Raw genomic sequence first — 24,864 nt, 5'->3', positions numbered from 1 at the left:
TCCCTCTCTGCAATTTCTGTAAGAGAAGAGTTCAAGAGCAGTAGCTTGGTTGAAGGAAGAGACTAGGAAAGGTATCAAAGCTGCATTTGTAAGGCACATTTGCATAGCATTCACACTTTTTACTTAGAGTGGACGTTTGCTTTGGATGCTTAGGAGGAGGCTGATAGAGAATACAGGGTAAAACCTCCAAAGCATCCCTTAGATTTTTCCCTGCTGTAGCTACTGTGGACCAAGTTCATTCTTAGCCATTTTCCAGGCCCCCATTTCATTGGTCTAGAAACTAGTTCTGTGAGGCAGGTAATAATGATCTTCATGAACAATGGAAAAGGCGAGGCTCTGGGAGGAGAGTTAACTCATTTACCTATCCAATGTCTCTTAGTGATAAATGATGGAATCACAGTCTAATTGCAGATCTCTCCAGCCCCAAAGTCAGTGCCTGTTTCAATATACCCTGCTGCTTTACACCTCTTCCACGAGCCTGTGTTTGAAAGATCAGGGTACTCACCAGTCAATTTCTTACAGTTTCACACTTAATTACATAAAGCATTAGGTTGTTTGATAAATGCTTCACAGGTTAGTCTTCATTCAGTCTTTGTATGGACTGGTTTCTTGTGTTTTGTTCACCCAAGTTAAATATTTGAGTCAAAATTCCTTTGGGTTCTTGACCCAGAGATAGACTCACACAAATACACCCAATTTATTTTTGACAAAGATGTAAAAGCAATTCAATAGAGGAAAAATAGCCTTTTAACAAATGATGCTGGAGCAATTGGACATCCAAAGGCAAGAAAATGAACACTAACCTAAACCACACACTATATACAAAAATTAACGCAAAATGGATCAAGGACAAGTGTAAAACACAAAACTTTAAGAGAAAAATAGAAGATCTTTGAGATGTAGGGCTGGGCAAGAAGTTTTTAGACTTGAGACCAAAAGCATAACCCCTGAAAGGAAAAGTTGGTAAGTTGGACCACACAAAAACTAAAAACATCTGCTCTCTGAAAGATCCTGTGAAAAAGATGAAAAGACATGCTACAGACTGAGAGAAAATATTTGTAAACTACATATCTGACAAAGAACTCCTAAAACTCAATAGTAAAAATCAAACCATCCAATTACAAACTGAGCTAAAGATGTGAACAGGCATTTCACTGAAAAGAGTATACAGATAGCAAATAAGCCCATGAAAAGACATTCAACATCATTAGTTATTAGGGAAATGCAAATTGAAACCACAGTGAGATATAACTACAAACCTATCAGGATGGCTAAAACAAAAAGTAGCGATAACGCCAAATGCTGGTAAGGATGCAGAGATACTGGATCAGCTATACATTGCTGGTAGGAATATAAAATGGTAGAGTCACTCTGAAAAAAATGTGGAAGTTTCTTATAAAACTAAACATACACTTACCAATACCCAGCAATTGCACACTTGGGCATTTATTACAGAGAAATGAAAGGTTATGTTCACACAAAAACCTATACGTGATTGTTCATAGCAGGTTTATTCATGATAGCCCCAGACTGGAAATAATGCTGTGTTTCCACAAATGTCCTTCTATGGATAAATGTAAAACAAACTGTGGTACATCCATACCATGGAATACTACTCAGCAATAAAAAGGGAGGAACTATTGACACCTGTAACAGCTTCATGGGATCTCAAGGGAATGATGCTGAGTAAAAAAAGTTAACCTCAAAAAGCTACATGCAATATGATTCTGTATATATAACATTCCTGAAATGACAAAATTATAGAAATGGAGACTAGATTAGCGGTTGCCAGGGGTTAGGGAAATGAGGAGGAATGGAGAAGCTATGACTATAAAAGTGCCACACAAGGGATCCTTGAAACAGAACTATTCAATATCTTGACTGTGCTGGTGGTCAAACAAATCTACACATACGATAAAATTGCATAGAACTAAACACATACACACATAAATGAATGCGTGTGAAAATGGTGAAATCTGAATAAGGTGAGTGGATTGTATCATCAATTTCCTAGTTGTGCTATTGTACTATAGTTATACAATAGTAACAAAATGTTACTATTGGGGGAAGTGGGTGAAGGGCATAGGGGATCTTTGTTGGTATTATTTCTTGCAACTGCATGTAAATCTATAATTATCTCAAAACAAAACAAAACAAATTTTAATTTCTTTGAGTTCTTGGCCCAAGATGGTTCCTTTCAGGGATGAAGGTGCATTTACCATGCATTTGCCTACTAAGGTCTCACCTGATGACCTTTAACAAAACCAAATATGTCAGGCGCTAGGCTAAGTGCTCTCTGTAGATTATCTCTTTTACTAGAACATAGTGAAGGAGGAAACAGTCGTACTATTTCTCCATTTGATAGATGAGGAAACTGAGGTTCATCAAAATGAAGTCATTTGTTCCAGTCACATAGTAATTAAGAGGCAGGAACAAAACCAGAGCCTCTGAGTCCAAGACCCACACCCTTAACCTCTACTGTACTCCTCCTCTCTGATTAGATGCCATGTAGCATCAGTCTTTGGCCAAGGCTTGCCTTGAACCTGGACCAAAAAGCGAAGGCTGGCTCTCTGAGTAGCTGCCAGGCATGAAGTAAAGTGGAAAGAACACTAGATCCTTCCACTAGATTCCTCTAGACCATTCCAATTCCCAAAACTAAGTTTAAGCTCCAACACCATCACTTGCAGGCTGTGTGGCCTTAGGAAAGTCACTTGTGTCTAAGCTTCCTCACCCTCAAATCAGAGCTTGTAATTCCAGCATTGCCGGTGGATCAATGAAGTAATGCATTTCAAAGGGCTTTGGACACTCCAAAGGGGGCAGTTATTATTAATAACAGGGCACCATGAAATAAATTCTAAATATAGGCCACTGGCTCCTATTTATCTTCTGGCTTGGTGGTAAATGCTCTGAGGGCATGGACTGAGGTTTAGCCTTTTATTTTATCCTAACCTTCCCTTATAAAGTGCTCACAAAAATGGTGGTTTTCTGAAAGTCCTTTTTAGCTGCTATATTGGTAGAAATGTGATCAGAACTCCAAAAGAAAAAGCAAAGTGTTGACAATAAAAATAAAGAACGCTGTGCTTTCACTGGGTTTTTCTTGTAAATTACGCAGAGACCTGAGAATGGTCTCAGCCAAAAACTACCCTCTGAATTTCCGGCCTTAAAACCCCAGGTAACTTGTTTTCAATTTTGGAAGTGTGGATTCTATCTTTTCAGGGGCATGGAAGAATGTGAAATTTGCAAAGTCCTTTGAGGTACAACATGTTCTTGCTATTTATACCAACCAGGATCTGTGGCTGTTTTTTAGGCAAGGTTTTCCACATAAAATCAACGTTTTTTTCCCCTTTTCTCGGTTACGACAACCCTGCAAACTCACAAACAAATTCCTCAGCTTTATTACTAATGTCAATAACATGAACTTTTAAAACTGCCTTTCATCTCAACATCTTAAGCAATGTTGCAAACAGTAATTAAAGTTCAACACCCTGGTGAGGGAGGCATCTATTATTCAACCCATTTTCCAAACAGGTAAACCCAGACTTACAAATTAGAGGCCTGGCCATAGGTCACCAGACATTGGAGCAGGGAGGAGAGTAAAATTAATTCTGGGCTTCCCAGAACTTGGATTCACCAAGGTATGAGTAGTAAGATCTTGTGAAGATGCCCTCTCAGAGCAGGCATTCACTGAGGTGAGGTGATCCAGTGAGGCAGAAAAGAGGAACAGGCCAGATTCAGTGATACTCAAGAGAAGGAAGGAAAAGAAGGAAGGAAGAAAGAAAGGGAGAGCCTAAAACCACTAAGAAAAGAAAATAAATTTATTTGATCCATAAATTTGGCTGAAAGTAGAGAGGAGTGTGATTGAAAAAGTAATATGTTTAAACCGCCTGATTTTGTAATGAAGAGTAGGGAGCAGAAGATTTTTTTTTTAACTTCATATTTTGAAATAATTATAGACTCCCAAGAAGTTGCGAAAATAGTACAGAGAGGTTCTTTGTACCCATCACCCAACTTCCCCAATGGTAACACCTCATATAACTACAGAGCATTTTCGAAACCAGGAAATTAACAAGACTACAGACTTTACTCAGCTTGCACCAGTCTGGGGGATATAATATATTTTTAAACTTCTATTTCACACGTAAAGTACACAAATCTTAAGTGTACAGCCTGATGAAATGTTATGTACGTAAATACCTGTGTAGACAAATCTCCATCAAGCCACAGAATGTTATCAGCCCCCAAGGCTCCCCCATGCCCCCTATAAATCGACACCCCTCCCCACATAACCACTTTTTTGTCACCATATATTGGTTTGTCCTATTCTGAACTTCATGTAAAAGTTCATGTAAAGAGAATCATACAGTATATTCTCTTTTATATCTGGCTTCTTACGCTTAACATTAAGTTCATGAGATTCATTGACGATTTGACCTGTATGGAGATTCATTGTTTCTCATTGTTGTGTAGTATTTTATTGAATATACTACAATTATTCTCCATCCTACTGTGGATGGACATTTGGGTTGTGTTCAGTTTTTGGCTACTATGAATAAGGCTGCTATTAACCTTCTTGTACACATCATTTGGTGGACATAAATGTTCATTTCTGATGAGTATATGTAGGAGAGGAATTTCTGGTTATAGGGTAAGTGGATGTTCAGCTTTTGGGAGATACTCCCTAAGTGGTTTTCCAAAGTGGTTGTACCAGTTTAATTTACCCTCCCGCCATCAGTGTATGAGAGTTCCAGTGGAAGTATAAAATTTTATATGTTGCTAAACTCTAGAAATAAATTGCATGCAAGTCCAATTATGATCCATCTGTGCTTCAGAATCCTCAATTCAAAGTGTTTTCCTGTTCAGATCCAAAACTGGAGAAAGTGTCTAAGGAAATCTCAAAAGCTGTGGGACAGGACGGTGACATCACGTATCAGGAAGTTTAGAAACTAGAGTTGTCATTTTGTTGGGTGACTTTGAGCCAGTCACCACTCTGGGCCTCAGTTCCTTTCTCTGGAAATGAAGCAGATGGAGACCATTTCTAAAGTTCCTTTTAGCTCCAAAGGCAGAGATTCCAAGACGAAAAAATATTGATGCTGTAACGCTAAGCGAAAGGTTAGAAATAGCACACGCTGTAACTGGGGAAAGCCCAAAGGCAAAAACTGGAGGAAAATGCACAATGCTTATGTTGTTAGGTTGTTTCATATTTATTTTCTTTGTTTTTAACAGCTTTTTAAACAATTTGTGGCTATATGAGTTTTAAAATATTTGTCTATACAAATATAGACTTGATATATTAAAATAACTTGATAAAATCATTAATACCCCATACTAACACATGAATTATTTTTCTACTTTCAGATATTATATAAAACCCGAGATTTCATTTCCTCTAAATAAACTCTCAACTCAAATTTTTAGACACTTTGAAGTCTCCTAATATTTATTCAACAAATACTTACTGAACACCTTCTCTGTGCCAGGCACAGTGCTTGGCCCTGAGGTAATGATGGATGGGATAGGAATGGTACCTGAATGTCTAGGAATTTATCACTTGCTGCAGAGGACAAACACATAAACAGAGGGGTACCAGGCAATGTGCCAATGTGCTAAGGTTTATTTTAGGCAACTTGGGAGTTTACAGGAGCAACTTCACTAGCTTGGGAAGGTAAAGAAGGCTTCCTGGAGGAGGTGGCACTCAGCTGAGACCTGAAAAATGACTCAAAGTAAGCAAAACAATAGGGGAATAGGAGTGGAAAGTACATTCTGTGCAGTGGGGCATAGACATGGGAACTACAGGGGGTGTGGGATGGTCACAGAACTACAGTAAGCTCAATGGTGGGAGACTGTGGGACGAAAGAAGAGATTGAAGAGGCTTGAATGCCCCACACAAGCCCTTGAACTGCCATAAGGAGCCACTGAAAAATATGAAGCCGAGGAATGACACAGTAAGATTGGGGCTAATTAGTCACAAAGCAATCCTGTCCCAAATTTCTCTGGTATGTCTGACCACAAACTGAGATAGTACCAAATATGTATAAACTGGGCTGCCTTCATGCCCCGCTGGCACTGCTGTGGTTTTCTGTTGGGGAGCTAGAGGATTGTCAAAAGGCAAGAAGTATTGGGCCTGCTGGCCTCATTGGCAGCAAGGAGCAAGTCTTGAGCCCAGGAGAGGTGGCCAGGGGCCCTACCAGGAGGTGGGCACAGCAGGTATATGGGCACGGGCCAGAGGGTTGAGAAAATGAGGCATTCATCCCCAAACAGGGCCAAGGATTGTCAGTGGGCATTGGTAGAGGAAACCAAGCCCAGGGTGCAGGAAGTAGAGGTGTATTGTGATATATGTCTGTAGCCAGCAGGAGAATCAAGGCTGCTTGAGAAAAGGAGCAGTCCATTCTCCAGGCCTCTCTCACTATCTCCAGGCTGGTTTGTGCCTTGTCACCAGCAGGCCATCTGAAGTGAACACTTGATGCCCGAGTGGAGCTGGGGACATGTCAGTGTCCTGACACGTCAGTCAGAATCAGAGGGGCGCGGCTGGTGGCGGGGCAGCTTTCCCGGTTTAGCTGATGACATCTTGATAAAGTTCTCAAGGCCTGCAGTCAGCCCCCAACAGCTTCTCTCAGTGCCAATTCATCTTGGGACGCTCCTGCCTACCCAGGGCACAGCAGCTAGCAGGCTGCTGCCTCCTGCCAGGAAAGGCCTGGGACTCAGTGGGTTTCAAGAGTCTTGACTTTCAGCCCCTGAGTGCAGTGCCCTCTGAGCACGGCCCTGATCAGCAGGCAGGAGGCCAATTTAAAGGCACAAAACTTACTTTTGTTTATTTTCACATGTTATCTAAAAAAGAATAAAGACTTACATCTAAATCTTAGACTAGCTAAAATCTTTGATTATCTTGGGTTCTCCCCAAAAGTAGAGTCTGAGATAAAGGCTTTTGTGTGGATAGTTTATTTAGGAAGTGCCCCCAGGGAGCAGGAGTGAAGGACAGACAAGGAGCAAGAGCCAGGAGGAGATGGGCCATGAGTGGCCCTGATATGGGTGACCAGTGACTCAATCCCTCAGAATCTTCTGAGGTGATTCTGAGAAATATACATAGGAAATATATCTTGGAAGCATCTACTCTGAGGAATAAATTGGGTAGCACTTAGCCATTAGCTCCCATTCCTGTTGGTCAAATTGGTTGCCTCATGGGGCATTAACGTCCCATACTTCGTTACACATGATGAGTACTGAGCCTGACGGTTACCCTACTCCTGATGGCATAAAATGAGAGAGGTGAGGCATTGTCAAGTTGCACTGGAGAGCATTTATCACTGGCTGGAATAAAAGGTGAGCCCAAGAGTACCTGAAATGGTACACAGAGATGTCTGATCCACTAGCTCTACAGATATACTAACATGCCCCTGCCCCTGCCCCTGCCACGGCCTTCTCTTGACCTCATACAATGGATATTTTTCATTCTTGTCTGCCCAGCATCCCTTTCTACCCTTTTCTCCTACCAGCATCCCTATTTTGGGATTGGGAAACCAAGCCTCCCCCACTTTCAGTCTTTATGGTTGGGTGAGGCTGAGCTCCCCACTTCCATATGCCTTCAACTCCAAGGGTTGGTCAAATCCCAGGTCCAGCCAATCAATATAATCTGTTCCTCCCCTTCACTGGAATGATTGGTTCTGGAAGGGTCACTGAATCCTATTGCTGCTTAGATCTTCATTTGGATTGCTAGACAGCCATATACTGGGGAAAGTGATTCCATCCCAAGTTCCAGGAGTGGGGACTTCATGGGCTTAAACCAACCAGCACGCTTATTTCACTGGATGTAGATGCTAATTTCAGAGTGGGCTTGTGACCTAAGTGGCCCAGTCAGGCTGACACTCAGGAATCTGGCTTGGAATGCAGGAACAGATGTGTTCTTTCTGACACTGAAGTGAATAAGGAGGCCCATAGTGCTAATTGCAGCTGAAGGTCATCCTAGGACCCTAAGGTGAACCAATCTCAGTAGAAGCCCTCACTGTATATGGCAGAGGCAAAAGACACAAAGGACTGGTCCCTGAGGATGAGGACACAGGTAAGTTGTTGAATCAACCAAACCTGAAGCTCAACCTACTTCTGCATCTTCAGTTACATGAATCAGTCACTCCTCTTCACTGTTCAAGTCAGTTTAAGGTGGATGTTCTGTTACCTGCAGCTGAACACTGTCCTAACGGAGACCTGGACTCAAGCATAAAAGAGAACCATCAGTTCATATAACAGAAAAGTCCCAGGGTAGAGACACTCTGAACAAGCTGAGACTTGAAATCCATGATCTCATTTGATCTCCATCTCACCCCAGTAAATACTCCTCTGATCCCCACTTAACAGATGAGGGAAAAAAAAAGACTCAAAGAAGTGAAAGCACCAACCCATCAACTGTCGAGGTGGAGCAATTTTGCCCCCCAGGAGATACTTGACAATGTCTAGCAACATTTTTGGTTGCCACAACTTAGGGGAGGGGGAGGCGTGATACTGGCATCTAGTGGGTAAAGGCCAAGAATGCTGCTCAACATCCTACAATGCACAGAACAGTCCCCAACGTAGAATTATCTGGGCCAAAATGTCAGTAGTGCTGAGGTTGAGAAACCCCACTTCACTAACCCAGGGCCACTTGGATTCTAGGCTTAGAATCAAACTCAAGTCACTCTGCTGAACACAGCTGAGCCCACTCTGGACGTGCAAAATGCAGCCCAGCACTGGAGCCGATCCGGAGGGCCACAGCTAAGACACAGAAAAGCAAGGGGCCTGAGAGACGGAGGAGAATGGAGCCCAGTCACTTCAGGGGCACCATGATCTTCTGCCAACTTTGCCCTCAGTCAAGTGCATCCAGGGTGAGTCCCTTGCAGATTCCTGCATAATTTCTTGGCCCTGGTGTCCTGTGTTTCAGGAGACCTGGGGAGGTCTGTGGCTCCATGCCCAGGGTCCCAACTCCATTTCTACCTGTTTGCCTGGCATTTGCTGTACAAAATTGGAAATTAATAATTCATCTCGCAGGATGAATAATTCAACAGAAGGGACAAAGGGCCGCCAGCAATGGTTGGCATCACAAAAACAGCCCATGCTGCCTTCTAAAGGGAGAGGAAAAAAGAGACTCTCCAGCCAGGCTGGTGTCTGGACCAAAATGACTTCAATACTAGACAGTTTAAACAAGCCCTCCTTTTGTTCACAGGGAGTTGGTGACGACATCGGAGCTGCCAGAAGGAAATCTGGGACCCTATCCCCCTCCTCACATCACTTTCAGCGTCTTGAATTTTCATAGTTCATTACAGTCCAGCTTAATTGACACCTACTATAGGAGGCTTTCCCTCATATCCCCATCCAACTGAAGCTGAAAATGTGTTTCTCTCTGATCCCGTGTGTTTGCCACATAGCCCTGACCACTGCTGGCCCCATAGCCTCACACTAAGCCATACTTCTGCCACCAGAGACTCTTGGGCCGTGGAACGGCTTTTCTAGCTAGAAGGCAAGAAAAGGTTTAGCAGAGAGCTGGTGTGAGTGGTTCTTAGCATTTTGGGGATCTTGCTCCTTTGAGGATCAAATGAATGCCTTGCAGCCTCGCTATTGAAACATTTTCCCCAATACATCTGTCTACAGTTCAGGGGGTGTAAAGATCCTGGAAGCCCCTTCATGGACTTGTCTTTAGAATTCTTGCCTTGTGGAGAGTCTTCTCTTAAGGAGAGAGAATACAATTGTTCAGGGCATGGAAAACAGCTCAGTCCCTCACACTTGCTCTTCCACGAAAGTACCCTGTCCCTGGGGCCACTTTAAGGAAGTGAAAAATCATCTATTGCATATCTACTATGTGACCCTGGGCAAGTCATTGCCCATCTCTGGGCCACATTTTCTTTACTTGAAATTGGAAGAGTTGATCTAGATTATCTCGGCGCTTTGATTCAATCATTCATTCAGCAAATATTTATTGCACCCTGTTAGCTGCCAAGTACAAGCTAAGAAGCTAACCCTGGTGGTCTAGTGGTTAAGATTCAGCGCTCTCCCCACTGCATCCTGGGTTTGTTTCACTCCACCTGTCTATCGGTTGTCATACTGTGGCCACTGCATGTTGATGTGATGCTGAAAGCTATACCACTGGGATTTCAAATACCAGCAGGGTCACCCATGGTGGACAGGTTTCAGTGGAGCTTCTAGGAATAGGACCTGGCCACCCCCTTCTGAAAAAATTGCCCATGAAAACCTATAAATAGCGGCAAAACATTGTCGAATATAGCACCAGAAGGTGAGAGGATGGTGCAAAAAGACCGAGCAGGGTTCCACTCTGCTATACACAGGGTTGCTAGGAGTCAAAACTGACTCAATGGCCAAGCACTTAAGAAAGTAGAAGGTCAGAGTGGCTACCTTCTGGATTCCCGTGGGGACTGTGTGGCCCAGGAACATAAGGCTGGACTTCCCCTCTTTTCATGATGGTCAAGGCGTATCTTCTTTTCATGCTCTCCCAAGGAAGGCTAAAGAGCTGGCAATATTCCATTGCATTGAAACCCCAGGTTTAATGGTTAAAAACATCAAGTACCAACCTTTCCCATCACCAGAGTAGCTGGTGGTATCTTTTGAAAGCCCTTCCTCTCAGATCCTACATGAAAAGCACAAGATACTACCAAATAAAATATGTTTAATTTCGAAGTAAATCAAAGATCCCCTTGCCCCAGACCTTCTGCAATTTAAACCATGTCCCAGCCTTTGAGGAATTATTTCTACCTCCTGGTTCTGTGGCTCCATTGTCCCACACTGATGATTATGGAGAGGCCTGGACGTGCCAATTGCCACTTTGATGGGTGGTCTGAGTGCAGAGTCTCTGGGCTGCATGGGGCAGACAGAGCTACCCTTTCATCTCCCTGGGCGAGGCTTTAGACTGGAGCCAGCCCGGAGACTTCAGTCCCAGTGCCCGTTCTGCCACCCACCGGCTGCTGGGCGACTCTGGACAAGTCCTGTCCCCTCTCTGGGCCTCAGTTACCTCATCTGTAAAATGAGAGGTTTGAATAACGTGTTTGATAAGATTCTTTCTTTGACTTGGGAATTCTCTGCCCTCTGGTTTCTAAAATGTTTTCTTAACTTGGACATTTTTTTCCATCTTTCTGACTATTGTTCACAGACCGGTGACAGAAGGCAAGACAACCACTATTTGTAAATTATCCTCAGTGCATAATTAGCTGCCTTCAAATTAAGCCTCCCTTCTTGGAAACCAGGAGGCTTAGTTTCTAAGTTGTTTATCATTATCATCATTTAATGCTGTTTTCTCACTAAAACCCAGAGGGGTAGGAGAGAATGACAAGCAGATGTTTTGTTATTAGGGGCCCTGGGGGATGATTTGAGACTTTCACTGTCCTGATCATTCTCTAGATTCTTCCTGAGTCAGCAGAAGCTTTGATGAACTCAACAGAGGGCAGGGGGATTGGACAGACAAGAGTGAAGGCCTATCGAGAGAAAACCCAGCTTAACAGAAAGCTGCTGGGGACAGCAGTTCTTGGCTGGGGACAGCGTGGATTATGAAATTAGTATATTTATGTAACACTTCGCAAAGAGATTTCACTAGCCTTATTTCATTTTCTCATGAGGATACTCTGCCGCTGCCTGAGCTCAAATCATTATTCTCTCTCACATGATTCTCTCTCACTGCGTAGTTTCCCTCACTGTGGTAGACTGCTTGTAAAAAATGGCTACCAAAATCTATAGAGACAGAAAGCAGATTAGTGGTTGCCCATGGTTGGGTGAGGAGGGCTGCTAATTCCTCTCCCTTTGAATCAGGCCTTGTAACTTGCTTTGGCCAATAGAATGTGGAGGAAGTGACATATGAGTTCCAGAGCCTAGACCTCAAAAGATCTGGCAGCTTCCACTTTTACCCTCTTGGAGCCCAGCCACCACATAAAAAAGCTTGAACTAAGACCAAGGTTTCTCAACTTCGGCACTATTGACATCTGGGGCCAGATAATTCTTTATGGTAGTGGGCTATCCGGTTCATTGTAGGCTGTTTAGCAGCATCCCTGGCCTCTACCCACTAGATGCTCCAGCTGTGACACCAAAAGTGTCTCCAGACACTGTGTGTGTCCCCTGAGGGAGAAAATCACCCTTGCATGAGAACCACTGTACTAGCCTACTGAAAGTTGAGAGACCATGTGACGAGAGAGGCCCAAGAAGCCACCAGCTATTCCAGCCACTCCAGCTAGGAAGTCAGACATATGAGTGAAGCAGTCTGGGATGTTGTAGCCTCTGTTGAACACCCAACTGAATGTAACCAAATGATAACCCTAGCTGATGCCACTTAGAGCAGAAGAAGTGAGCCTAATCAATTCACAGAATCATGAGAAATAATATATCTTTGTAAGCCACTAAGTTTTAGGGTAATTTGTTCTACAGTGACAGTTAACTTCAATACAGGCCTACCTCTGTTCTTGCTACTATTCATCCTCCCCACTCCCATGGCTACAAGCATCGTCTTCCAAAATAGCTTTCTGAAATTCCTTGGTTCTGTTCAAAGTTTCCAGGACCTTCCCCACCATCAAGAGGAGGAAGTCCAAACTCCTACGCACGATCCACAAAGCCATTCATAACCTGGCCCCTCCTCAAGATACCCTCAAACCTCGAGATTCAAGCTATACACATCTACTTACAATTTCCTGAATGGTCCACCCTCTTTTACACCTCTGGCTCTTTGCCCAAGCTGTGCTCTTTGCCTGTTATGCTCTTCCAACCTGCTGGTTCCTACATTTCCTGAAAAGTCAGGTTAAATAGCATCCCCTCAGGAAAGTCCATGCAGATCCCACCATCTGAGATACTTTCTCCCCAATGACCTCAAAACGCCCATGTGTACATCTGTCACACCACATCTCAACCATGTGGTAATTCACATTTTATTCATATTTCTGACGGAACTGTGAAAACCTTGAAGCTTAGAACTGAGTCTTTTTTTTTTTGCTTTATTGACAGGACCTGGCATATAGTAGATCTTCAACAAGTGTTTGCTGAGTAGACATAGCAGGTTGAACAAGTATTACCATTCCCATTATGTAGATAAGGAAATGGAGGCTTGGAAAAAGCTGAGCAACTTGTCCAAGCTTCCCCAGTGAGTAGGGGGTATAACTGGGACTAACACACAGGTCTTCAGACTCCACCACGAAACCATTTCCCACTTCTTTGCCACGTACTTCTCCTGAAAACCCTTGGTTTAATTAAAGAATACCAATTGGTGGATACCCAAGGTATAACTGGCCGATTCAAACTGACATGTCCCCATTTGTAGGTAATGACTTGCAACGTCAGCAACTCCTTCCGGTCATGAATTTGAACAGTTTGCAACCCCATCCCTCTTGTCCCAGTGAGTGCCAGTCTTAATCTTTAGAAAAGGCTGGTCCACTAGACATGAGAAGGGCTTGGCATCTGGAAGTTGTGTTAGGATAGAATCCCAACTCAAAACAGCTTAGTCAAACCAGGAATGAGAAAAGTCTAGGGGTATCTGGATTAAGGTACATCTGGATCCAGGGATCAAAGGATGTCATCATCCTCTTTCATTCCCCCCTACTCTTCATTTCTTTTCTCAGCTCTGCTTTCTTTTGTCTTGGCTTCATTCTTCAGTTCCAGGTGGTAGCCTCTGGCAGCTCCAAGCTTAGTTCATTCTTACTGCCAGAAATCTCATTAGAAAGAGAGCTTTTCTTTCACTTTGATTCCAATAAAGAACCCAGAGTTACGTATCATTGGATAAGTTTGAAGCATGTATCTATTCTTGAGCCAGTCACTGTGGCTCGAGGTTTGGAATACGCCAATTGACCAGGCTCATCTTAGATTGATGTGGTAGCCAGGGTCCAAGATGGCTGCCAATGATCTTGCCTTCTGATATTCATGCCCTTGTATAGTCCCCTTCCACATTAAAACAAGTCTAGCCTATATGACCCATAGAAATATGGCTGAAATGATGGTGTGTGGCTTCCAAAGCTAGGTCATAGAGGCATTGCTGTTTCTGCTTTGATCTCCTGGATTGCTCCCTCTGAAGGAAGCCAGGGGCCATGTTGTGGGGATATTCAAGCAGCCCTGTGGAAAGGAACTCTTGCGAACAGCCAGTACCAACTTGCCAGCCATATGAAAACGCCACCTTGGAAGTGGATTCTTCAGCTCTGATCAAACCTTTAGAAGAGTGCAGTGCCGGCTAACATCGGATTGCATCTTCATGAGAAACTCTGAACCAGAACCACCCAACCAAGTCACTTTGGAATTCCTAACCCATAGAAACCATAAGTGATTATTACTGTTTTAAGCCACTGAGTTTTGCGGTGATTTGTTGCATAGCAATAGATAACTAATACGACTGCACACCCCTCAACTCTGGGTGAGGAGTCAGTCCCACATCTTCATGTGGACCAAAATGGGAAGGATGGTGCTCTGAGGAGTAATCAAGTTACTGTTAGTGGGAAAACAGAGGAAATAAACCCTGGGCAGGCCACACAACAGCTAACTCCAACAATGGGTGCTTCATAAACACACGCTTGCTGGAGGATTGAAGCACAAAGGTAATACTGATTCATTTTAGGTGACTCAGAGCATCTGGGTCAGATATTTCCATGCTGATTTTCTAGCTCCAAATACTGAGAGATTTTCTCCCTAGTTATCCCTAGACCTGACTGGTTATGAGCACCACAGACACTCGCCTCCTTTGCCAACTCAAATATTTGCTCTTAAAGTAAGCTAGTTGTTGTTGTTTTTCTTTTAATCTAGAGAATAGAGGCCTCAAAATTCCTCCGTACTTGCGTATGACTAATGTATGGTTTAAAGCTTCTCCTGTAAAAGTGGCTTTTTCATTTAATTCTGGTTGGACATATGTTTGTTCAGACAAGGACGGCTCCTTCGGAAGCTCACATTTCTCATTAATCTCTTCAGGCAAGGGAAAGAAAACAAAGATGAAAGAAATATAAGGGTTAACACTCTAACTGAGAGGGAGTCTCCTTCCTTCTTCCTTCCCTCCCTCCCTTCCTCCCTTCCTTCTTTTCTTCTCGCCACCAAAATTTCTTGAGCAGCTACTTTGTGCATGGCTTTTCTCTATTATCTCATTAAGCCTCCTAACGATGATGAAGTAGGTATTAATGACCCCTTTTAACGGATGAGGAAACTGAGACACGTTTGGAGAAGTTAGGTGTCCTGTTGGAAGTTTTTGTATTTCTACAGTCACATTATTTAACTCCAAAACCTCAGTGATATTAATACTCATAGGGAAAGATGAAACCAACTCATCCATTTTGCCAGAAATCCTATTTTAATTTTCTCTGTACCAAAGGCTGCTACACATGATTTCCTTTCAACCAGGCACCAAGATACAGATTGCATTTCCCATGTGCCTACTGTGTGTGGTGCCAGAGTTAAAAAACACGGAGTTTATGGCATTTTTTTCTCTCCCTTCCATAGCAGTGGATGATCAGGTATCCTTGAAAAATGACAGCAATAAAGGGAAGCATCCACTGTTGGGAGACAGCTTGCAGCATTTGGCCGCAGAATTCTTCCTGGACTTGAGACTCCCAAATTTGCATCATGGAGCTTGAACAGGCCCCTGGTAGGGAGATTATGAGAGCAAGCTCTGGAGCCAGACAGAGCTGGGTTCAAATCCCCACTCCATCTACATGCAAGCTCTGTGACCCTGGTCTCGTCTCTAAACCTCTCTATAAAATAGGATAAAAATAGATTCTACCTCTTACAATTCTATAAAGAGTCAAGGAAATAATATATGTAGAATACTTAGTCCAGTGCCTAGAACGGAGAAAAGACCTGACAAACGTAGTCATTGCTATCGTGGTTGGGCTTGCACCCCTCTTTCCTCTGCTGTAGACCTCTGTTTGATGTGTGTCCTCTAAGTATCTGTGGCAAGCAGACTTTCAGAAGGCCCCCAATGATTCCCACCTCCTGGTATTCACACCCTTGTGTAATCCCCTCTCCACGAGTCTGGGCAGGATCTGTGACTTGCTTCTAACAAAAAGAAGATGGCAAAGGTGAGATGATGTCACTTTCATGATTAGGATACATGAGAATGTGACTTCTGTCTTATTAGCCAACTCTCCCTATTGCCTTCTCAGCTTGCCTGCTTTGATGAAGCAGGCTGCCACATTGGAGAAGCCCATGTGTCAGGGAACTGAGAGCAGCCTCTGGCCAGAATCCAGCTGGGAACTGAGGCCTCAGTCCTACAGCCAATTCAATCCTGTTGAATTTGGCCAACAGCCACATGAGTTTGGAAGCAGATCCTTCTTCACTTGAGCCTTCAGATGAGACTCCAGTGCTGGCTAACACCTTGATTGCAGCCTTGTGGGAGACCTTGATGCAGAGAAGCCAGCTAAGCTATGCCCAGATTCCAGATCCACAGAAAATGTGATATAATAAACGTGTGTTGTTATAAGCAAAGTCTGTGGTAATTTGTTAGGTAGCAATACATAACTAATAGAGTACCCAGTCCCTCCCAATCTATTCCTGGTTCAGAGCCCATCTTCCCTACTTCCTTTGCATCCTGCATTTATCACATTGCCTCATAGCTGTTGGTTTTCTTGCTTTCCCCTATCTTGTAAGCTACCCGGGGACAGGCACCGTGCTTGTCTTTCCTTGTAGCCCCAGTGCAAAGAGCAGAGCCTGGCACTAGGAGGGTGCAGGGTGCTAGATATTATTTTGTGACTCCCAAGGCTGGGTTGTGTGCTCCATTAGGGTCTTCCGTAAGACCCTCTTGATAATGACATGATAATGATGGTTGTGGTTTTTTAACCCTTACTGTGTGCTAGGCACTGAGATGAAGCCAGGGATGTGTTTTGTTTGTTTATTTATTTATTTATTTGGAAGATTAGCCCTGAGCTAACATCCGCCTCCAAATCTCCTCTTTTTGCTGAGGAAGGTTGACCCTGAGCTGACATCCGTGCCCATCTTCCTCTGCTTTACATGTGGGACGCCTACCACAGCATGGCTTGATAAGTGGTGCTTAGGTCCGCGCTGGGATCCGACCTGGTGAACCCCAGGTGGCCCAAGCAGCGGCATAGCGGAGCGCGAGCTTAACTACCACCAGGCCACCAGGCCAGCCCTAGGGATGTGTATTTTTAACTAGCTTTCTGTGACGGTTCTGATGCATAGCCAGGCTTGGGAACACTAATCCTACACCGCTTGAGACGTTCTGTGGAAAAATTACAGTCTGCTCTTAAGATAGCTATACATAGCCTCCTTCTTCATTTAAAAAACAAAATCTTTTTAATATTGCAAACGTACAGAAAAGTGCACAACTCACAGGTGTATAGTTTGATGACATGTAAAGCGAATACATCTTTGGAGCTACTCTAAGATGAAGACGGGGAATGTCCCCACCCTCACTGTGGCCCCTCTCATTCACCAGCCACAGAGATAACCACCATCCTAACCCCACCATCACTCATTAGTTTTGCCTTTTATAGAACTTCCTATAAACAAAATTGCAGTCTGTATTACTTTGCTTTCTTTCACTCAACATCACGTTTACGCTTTTGACTTGTTAAAACTACTCCTCTGGATTAAATCTGTACAATGATGACTGTGAAGATTAGGAAGGAGATGGAAGCCTGGGATTCTGAGAAGCCGTGTATTATACTTGGATTTTCCAAGAGGTGGAATCACAAGCCACCCTTGGCCCACTTTCCATCCTCGCCGTTGAAGCCGGACCGAGATAGATGGGGATAGGGGGCGTGGTTACGGCCAGCCCCTTTCCTTGTGGGGGCGGAGTCTTAGGGCTGGGGGCGTGGCCCAGGGCCCTCCTTCCCGGCGGCAGTTGGCGCCGGGGGCGGAGCCGGGCGGAAGCTTCCTGTCTGCGCCTGCGGAATCGCCGTTTGACCCCGGAAGTGCCGGCGCTCTGGGAGCTGTCACTGTGGACTGCGGCGGCGGTGGCGGGGCCGGCTCAGCGCCGGTAGTGGAGCCGCCGAGGTGAGTGCGTGGGTGGGCCCTGCCGGATGCGGGGCAGCGGGCCTGGGAGGAGCCGCGGCAGTGCTTCTGGCGGCCTCAGTCCTCCTCTCCTCCACGGCGGGGCCGAGCCTTACGCTGTCCCAGGTGCCATGAATCGCCCCCCAAGGCCAGGGCGCTGAAACAGGGAGTTTTGGGTTCGAGACTCGGCACCAGAGTGACCTTGGACGAGTCACGCACCCCCACCCCCACCCCGGGCTTCAGTTTCCTCAGGGTTCATTCATTCGTTCAACAAACATGTCTAGAGTCTCCTACGTGCCAGGTACAGATCTAGGCACGGGGCATACAAACAGAGCAAGACAGACAAAGCTCCTGCCCTCAGGGAACGTACAGTCTAGTGGGAGGAGACAGTCAACGACAAATAAATGCACAAGATAAAGATATGATAGTAACTGGGGAAGTGAATACTTTAGATAAGGCAGTCTGGGAAGGTCTCTGAGGAGAGTGATACTGAATTGAGACCAGAAAGGTGATGACAGCCAGAGAAACTGAGGCAGCAGTAGTCCTGGGGATGCTCCCAGGCCATATTGTGATTGGTACTTGCACTGAGCTCCCCTTCTAAAGACAGCCTTTTCCTAACTTTTGGCTTCTGCTGCCTTGCTTGGCACTGGGGATGCAGTGATGGGCACGGACATCATCATGATCATTGTCCTTATCTTTCTAGTCTTTGCCCGGTTAACTTCTACCCATACTTTAGATGAAAACTGAGATCCTCCTTGGCGTCCTCCCTCCCTCATGTCAGTTCTGTCTGTTAAATGCTGTGATAATCCCTGGGCCTTACCTACATAGCATACATCATGGTATTGAGTTTTAGTCGTTTGTACGGCTATTTGATTAGTATCTGTCTTTCCCATGAAGACTGTAAGTTCTATAAAGGGCAGGGCCAGGTCTGTTATTTGCCCATCTTAGTATTCTCCGGGCTTCAGTGCCTGGCACATAGTAGGTGCTCAAAAATCTTTGAGTGGAGAACTGAGACGATTAACGCAGTCTTTGCTCTCCAGTGGTTCATAGAAGGTGTCTCCAGCCACCAGGTTATTGTCTTCTCTTTCTGATCATTCTCTCCTCTCCTTAAATGCTTCCTCACAGCCTTCAGATGAAAGGCCAAAATCTTTAGCATAGCATTGAGGCTCTTTTTAAACTGGCCCCCTCTTTCCTATCCAACCTCTTCTTTCCTCGCTTCTGTCATCCTCTCCCTGACTTTGTGTTTTCAATGTTACTAGATGCCTCCCCCTTCCTTCAAAGCCACAGGCTCTGAACCTTTGCTCATGCTTGCTCTTTGCTTGGAATGCCCTTCCTTCCCATCTTTTCCTTCTATCCTTCCACATCCAGGTTATAGGTCACTTTCTCTGTGACATCCTCCCTTTCTCTGCTGTGCTTGTTTTGGAAATCTCCTGTTATAGCTCTAACCACACTGAATGATAGTCATTTACATGCCCAGGAACCAGAATGTATTCAGTCAGTGTTTGCTGAGTAAATAAGGAAGCCCAAAGTGCTTGGCCTGTGATTGGGACTTGAATAACAACTAAACTTTATCTAGTGCTTATTTTATGCTAAGTATTGTGTTGAACACTTAGCACTGATTACTTCTCACATGAACCCTGAGAGATTATGTACTATTATCATCCTGATTTTACAAATGAGGAAATCAAGGCTTATAGAGGTTAAGGAACTGTCTCAAGGTCTCAACATGGGTAGGAAAAGGTGGAGCCAGCATTTGAACCCAGGCTGCAGAACTGTAAAGCTCTCTTTCAACCGTCACATCAGCCTGAGTCTGAACTGCCCTTCTAGGCTCTGGCTTATAGGAGTGGATTTCTTCTGAAAGCAGGTGTTGTTTCTACCTGTCTAGGCCTGGACTCTGTGGCCTAGAATTTAAAGGGTGGAGAGCTGCCTTCTCCTTATGACTCTTTCCCCACCCTAGATCCCCACACTGGACACTCCCACTACTGTCTTTGGAAGGTGAGCATGGAAAGAACTGGGCCTCTGAGTCATTTAGACTTCTGCACTGGTTAGCAGACCACTGATGTTTCTCGCTGCCCTCCCAGCATTGCTGGGGGGTTAGGAAAGAAGTATTTTTAGCATGTTCAGCACAAGAGACCCAGCTCCCAAGGTAGAAGAGCAGGGCTTCAGTTTCAACTTGGCCACTAATATATTTGCCCTGAGCAAATCACAGCCCCTCTTTGGACATCTGAGCGTAATAATCCTTGTCGCCCTTAACTGGGTTGTTGTGAGAGGCTAGTAAGATAGTAACTTGATTAGAAATAATGTAAATGCAACAGAGGATATTATCTACATTTTGCAAAGCTGAAGGGTGAAAACTCATCCCAAACCCCTTTCATTACTTTGCCTTGTAGGTTTTTTCAGGCCACCTCATGTGTGCAGGGACCATGTGTCTGATCCACTGAGATCCTAGAACTGGAACAGGCCTTGAGGACTGGACAGACAGATTCTCTCTTTTTACACCCCTCTCAGACGGATATCTTCACAGTCTTTAAAACAGCTCCTGAACCAAGATTCCCTGTGTACCAATCTGGTTCCCACCTCCTTACCTTTGCCCCTGCTGTTTCGTCTGTCTGGGGCACCCCTCTTCCCTGGCCAGTCTCCACTATCAAAACTCAACTCAGGCTCTCCTGATCCTTAAGGCTCTCCTCTAGAGATGCTTTCCTGCCAGCCACACCCCACACAAACTCATCTACACTAGACTCGGTACAGCAAATGGATATGAGCCAACCTGCTTCACCAACTACTAACTGACACGTTGGACAAGTTTCTTATTTTCTCTGAGCCTTTGTTTCCTCATTGGTAAAATGAAGTAATAATAGAACCAGCCTTAGAGTTGTTATGAGCATCAATACATGTAAAGCGAGTTAACATGTGTCAAGTGAGTTAATGCTGAGAAAAGCACTTAGAAGAGCGGCAGTACCTGATAAGCATGTTGCTCCTGCTGCTGTTGTCATTATTATTATTGGACCGTAAGCTCCCCCAGGGCAGAGACCCTGCCTCATCAGTCTGTCATCTTAATACCAGGGCCGGGCCTGATAGCTGAGACACAGACACTCATATATACATATATGACCCGTGAAACTCATAGCTGACCATGCCCCTCAACTCATCTGTGAGGGCCTAAGAGGTGACAATTTCCTCATCTCAGCCTTGATATGTCTTCAGTTTGTCATTGAGACTGTGCTGGCCTTTTATGGCATGTTTTTTAGAGGGCCTAATTCACTTCCGTTCCATGATTCAGCCAATATGCATACCCCTCCTGAGGGTCAGGCCAAGTGGTATTGTGAAAAGGATGGCAGACGAGAAGACAGGAGATGTGGGGTGTGCCACTCACTGACTCTGAGGCTGGTTTGGGCCTCTGTAGAAAGGAGCTTGCAATGGCAGCTTTCTATGAGTTTTCTTATCTTCCCTGGTCCTTCTGTTCATCCATGTCCTTCTTCCCTGAAGCCTAGAGAAGCTGTAAAATCTTAACACCCTTTACAAGTGAGGAAAGGCCCATGGCCCCAAGCCTCAAAAGGTTTAAAATTTGGTTAGAGTTATAAGAAGATTATTCTCATATTCACTCGATCATCAAACATTTGACAAGGCTGCCTCTGTACCAGGCCTGTGCTGGTCAAGGGAAAAATAGCAAGAGAAGGTGAACTCGGGCGCTGTCTTCACAGAGTTCACAGGGTAAGGAGGGTGTGGAGCTGGAGCCATGATAAAGATAATCTAGAGACTTTTAGCCAGTAATTCTCAAAGGGGATGGGGATATATCAGGAGTCACCTGGGGAGTGTTTTCCTCCTCAGCTGAGAATGCCTGCTTTAGGCAGAAAAGTCACTTCAGTGTGGATTCGAGGCCTGCATCGGGAACAGCCTGAGGCCGGAGGTTGAAGCTTCTCTCCTGGCTCTGGGATCAGTGCCAGAGCAGGCCCCTGCCCCCAGGAGCCTATGTATCTGCTCTCTTCTTCCCACCCATATTCCTTTCAGGAGGGTCACACAGCACAATGCCAGCTCTGCCCCTGGACCAACTCCAGATCACCCACAAGGACCTGAAGACAGGAAAGCTGAGGACTTCACCAGCGCTGGTGAGCCGGTGCCTTGAACCCGTTCAGCCTGATATTATCATTTGTGCAATTTCAGAAGCAAAAAGTGAATTCCTTCTTTATCTGTTTTAAGAATAACCTGAGGGCCATGGTCAGTAATTCTGAAGCTGGGGCACCACTAGCTCCTTCCAGGCCCAGTGTAGAAGTTTCCTTTCCAAGCAGCAGCTTGAATTTGAGTAGTAGTTTCCATATCACCACCTCACACCTTCCCCCAAAGCATTTCATTTTGAATCAGAGTCTAATGGCAGTTCTGACTCAGCCTGAGCTGGCCTAGAAATGGATCCAGGCCAAAGCTGGGATAGGGGATTTGACCCTGCAGGAGGTGTTCAGGTTTCAGGTAGGCCCTTTTCAGAGCTATCTCAGCTGCTATCCACACTGTGGAGGGAACACTGATTTCAGAGGTCAGGCCGTCTTTTATCTCAACGGGCTTAGAAGTGCCACATACAGACTCAGCAGGGCTCGTGAGACTGAAAAATAAGGAGGCTGTGAGCATGCCGATTACCAGCTGCAGAGGGAGATTAGAGCCACGGAGAGGTGCCAGGCTGCTGAAGAAGGAGACAGGCGTGGGGACTGGAGTCCGCATACCCACTTGCGGTTTTCCCAAGAATATGAGCTTACTCGAACAAGGTGGGAGGAAGTATTTTCTGGGGGCTCGAGTAAAGTCGTGGGAAACAAGAGCTTGGTGTTTTATTTCCTGCATTCTGGATGGCTTCCTATTACTTCCTAAGTACTCTCTAATAATAGCACTTAACATTTATAGAGCACTCGCTCTGGGCCAAAACCTTTCTAAACACTTCACCTGGATTATCTCGTTTAAGCCACACCACAGTCCTATGAGTAGGAATTTTAATTATCCCCATTTTATAGATGAGGAAACCAAGAATTCAAGGTCACAGAACTAGGAAATTATTGGAACCAGGAAGGGAACCCAGCTAGGCTGACCCTGGAGCCCATACCCTTAACGTTTCTGCTATAAAGCCTCTCGTTACATACCTTTTTTTTTTTTAAGATTTTATTTTTCCTTTTTCTCTCCAAAGTCCCCCGGTACCTAGTTGTATATTTTTAGTTGTGGGTCCTTCTAGTTGTGGCATGTGGGACTCTGCCTCAGCATGGCTTGATGAGCAGTGCCATGTCTGCACCCAGGATTCAAACCGGTGAACCCTGGACCTCCAAAATAGAGGGTGTGGGCTTAACCACTCGGCTGTGGGGCCGGCCCCATACATAACCTTTTTATGTAAGGAGAATATTTATCAGAAAATCTAAAACTGTTCTCTCCAACAGGGTAGCCATTTGCTACCTGTAGAGGTTGAGCATTTGAAATGTGAATAGTTCGACTGGGGAAATACCTGGGTTTTTAATTTAGTTTTAGTTAATTTAAATTAAAACAGCCCCATCTGGTGAGTGCCTACCGTATTGGCCAGTGCAGGTGTAACTGCCAGAGCAGTTCAGTTATCACAGAAAGCTCTCTTGGACAGCGTGGGTGGAGACTGGCTCCTTGAGAGGTTGAGTTTGATTTTCCTCCTCTGTCCTTCCCCTTGTACTGAACACCTAGGTTGCTAGATGGTGGGCTCTGTGAGAGCAGGGACCTGGTCCTGTCCCTTCACTCTGGTTTCCCAGTGCCAGACACGTAGTAGGCTCTCAGGAAACATTTAGTAAATAAATTAAGGACCTCAGCCAGGCCTTGTGCCAGGTGCTGGAGCTACAAAGAGAGAAAACGTAGTTCCTACCCTTGAGGGGCCCATGGTCTGAGAGAAAATCAGACCAGAAGCTTCTCTACAGTGTGATCAGGGTTGTGATAGAAGGAAGTCCAGGCTACTTACTATGTGAGCCCAGAACCCAGGCCAAAGGAGTGTGTAGGGGCAGGGAGGTCTTGGGGGTTGTGGGAGGGCATGCGCAGCCAGGGAAGACTTCCTGAAGGAGGTGGATCCTGAACTGAGTATTGAAGGGAGACTAAGCACTAGCTGGGCAGAGCAATGCAAGAGAGGTGGACCTGGCAGGAGGATCCAAGTATGCTGGCCTGGAGTCTTGAGAGAGCCTGACTCCTACACTGACCACCAGTCGCCCGGGGTGGAAGCAGTATCACAGAGTTAAGGAGCACAGGCTTTGTGTTAAACCTCACACAAACTTGGCTGAATGGCTTTGGGCAAGTTACTTAACCTCTCTAAGCCTCAGGATCCCAAACGGGTAATAACAGAACAGCTTTGTGGGGTGGTCATGAGGATTAAATGAGACGTCTGTGAATTAGCACTGTGCCTAGAAGATAATAAGCAGTCATGATAGTGATGACAACAGTAGCCGCAACAGAAGCATTGAATGGGGGTAAGATGGGAAGAGGGACAAGCTGAGGAAGACGGCTGCCTGATTGAGGAGGGGCCTTGCTGGCTGTGCTGAAGGGTGTTACCCTGCAGGCCGCTGGAAGCTCCTGAAAGATTGATTGTCCGGAGAGTTCTACCCACCATATATTTGTCTCAAGTCCCAACTTGGGACAAGAAGATCTCTAGCCAAGGGACAGCTACCACACTGCCTTAGCAGAGTGCTAGGTGGAGCTAATGTTTCTTGAGGAGCTACTGTGTGCACAGCACATACTTAGTGCTATTGAAGATCGAAAGAAATAAAGTCTTGGGCTAGAATGGTGAATGAGCTCGTGAGGAAGAGAAGACTCATATAAGTGGAACATTTGGAGAACAGTGCATAGTGGTTTCTTATCAAGATAAATAGAAGTTTGGTGGGTAGAGAATGTTTAGACAGCTTCACAGAGCAAGTGGGACCTAGGCCAGGCTTGAAGGGTGGAAGATACAAGTGGGGCCCGCTGCTC

The 24,864-nt window shown here is 45.1% G+C and overlaps 1 protein-coding gene across 2 annotated transcripts in view; it reads left to right on the top strand.

Moving 5' to 3' along the window:
* Positions 1-17,801: 17,801 nt before the first annotated feature.
* Positions 17,802-24,864, top strand: part of ASCC2 (activating signal cointegrator 1 complex subunit 2) — a 38,699-nt gene continuing 31,636 nt past the window's right edge. For both annotated transcript variants that reach the window (XM_046640161.1, XM_046640160.1), the window contains exons 1-2: positions 17,802-17,928; positions 21,934-22,031. In XM_046640161.1, coding sequence (XP_046496117.1) covers positions 21,951-22,031 — 81 coding nt within the window. In that variant the 5' untranslated portion in view covers positions 17,802-17,928; positions 21,934-21,950. The remainder of the gene's footprint in view (positions 17,929-21,933; positions 22,032-24,864) is intronic.

The sequence above is a fragment of the Equus quagga genome, chromosome 15 (assembly GCF_021613505.1).
Source record: "Equus quagga isolate Etosha38 chromosome 15, UCLA_HA_Equagga_1.0, whole genome shotgun sequence".
Classification (NCBI taxonomy): Eukaryota; Metazoa; Chordata; class Mammalia; order Perissodactyla; family Equidae; genus Equus; species Equus quagga.
The sequence above is the reverse complement of the archived record's forward strand: the minus strand, read 5'-3'. Positions and strand labels throughout refer to the sequence as shown.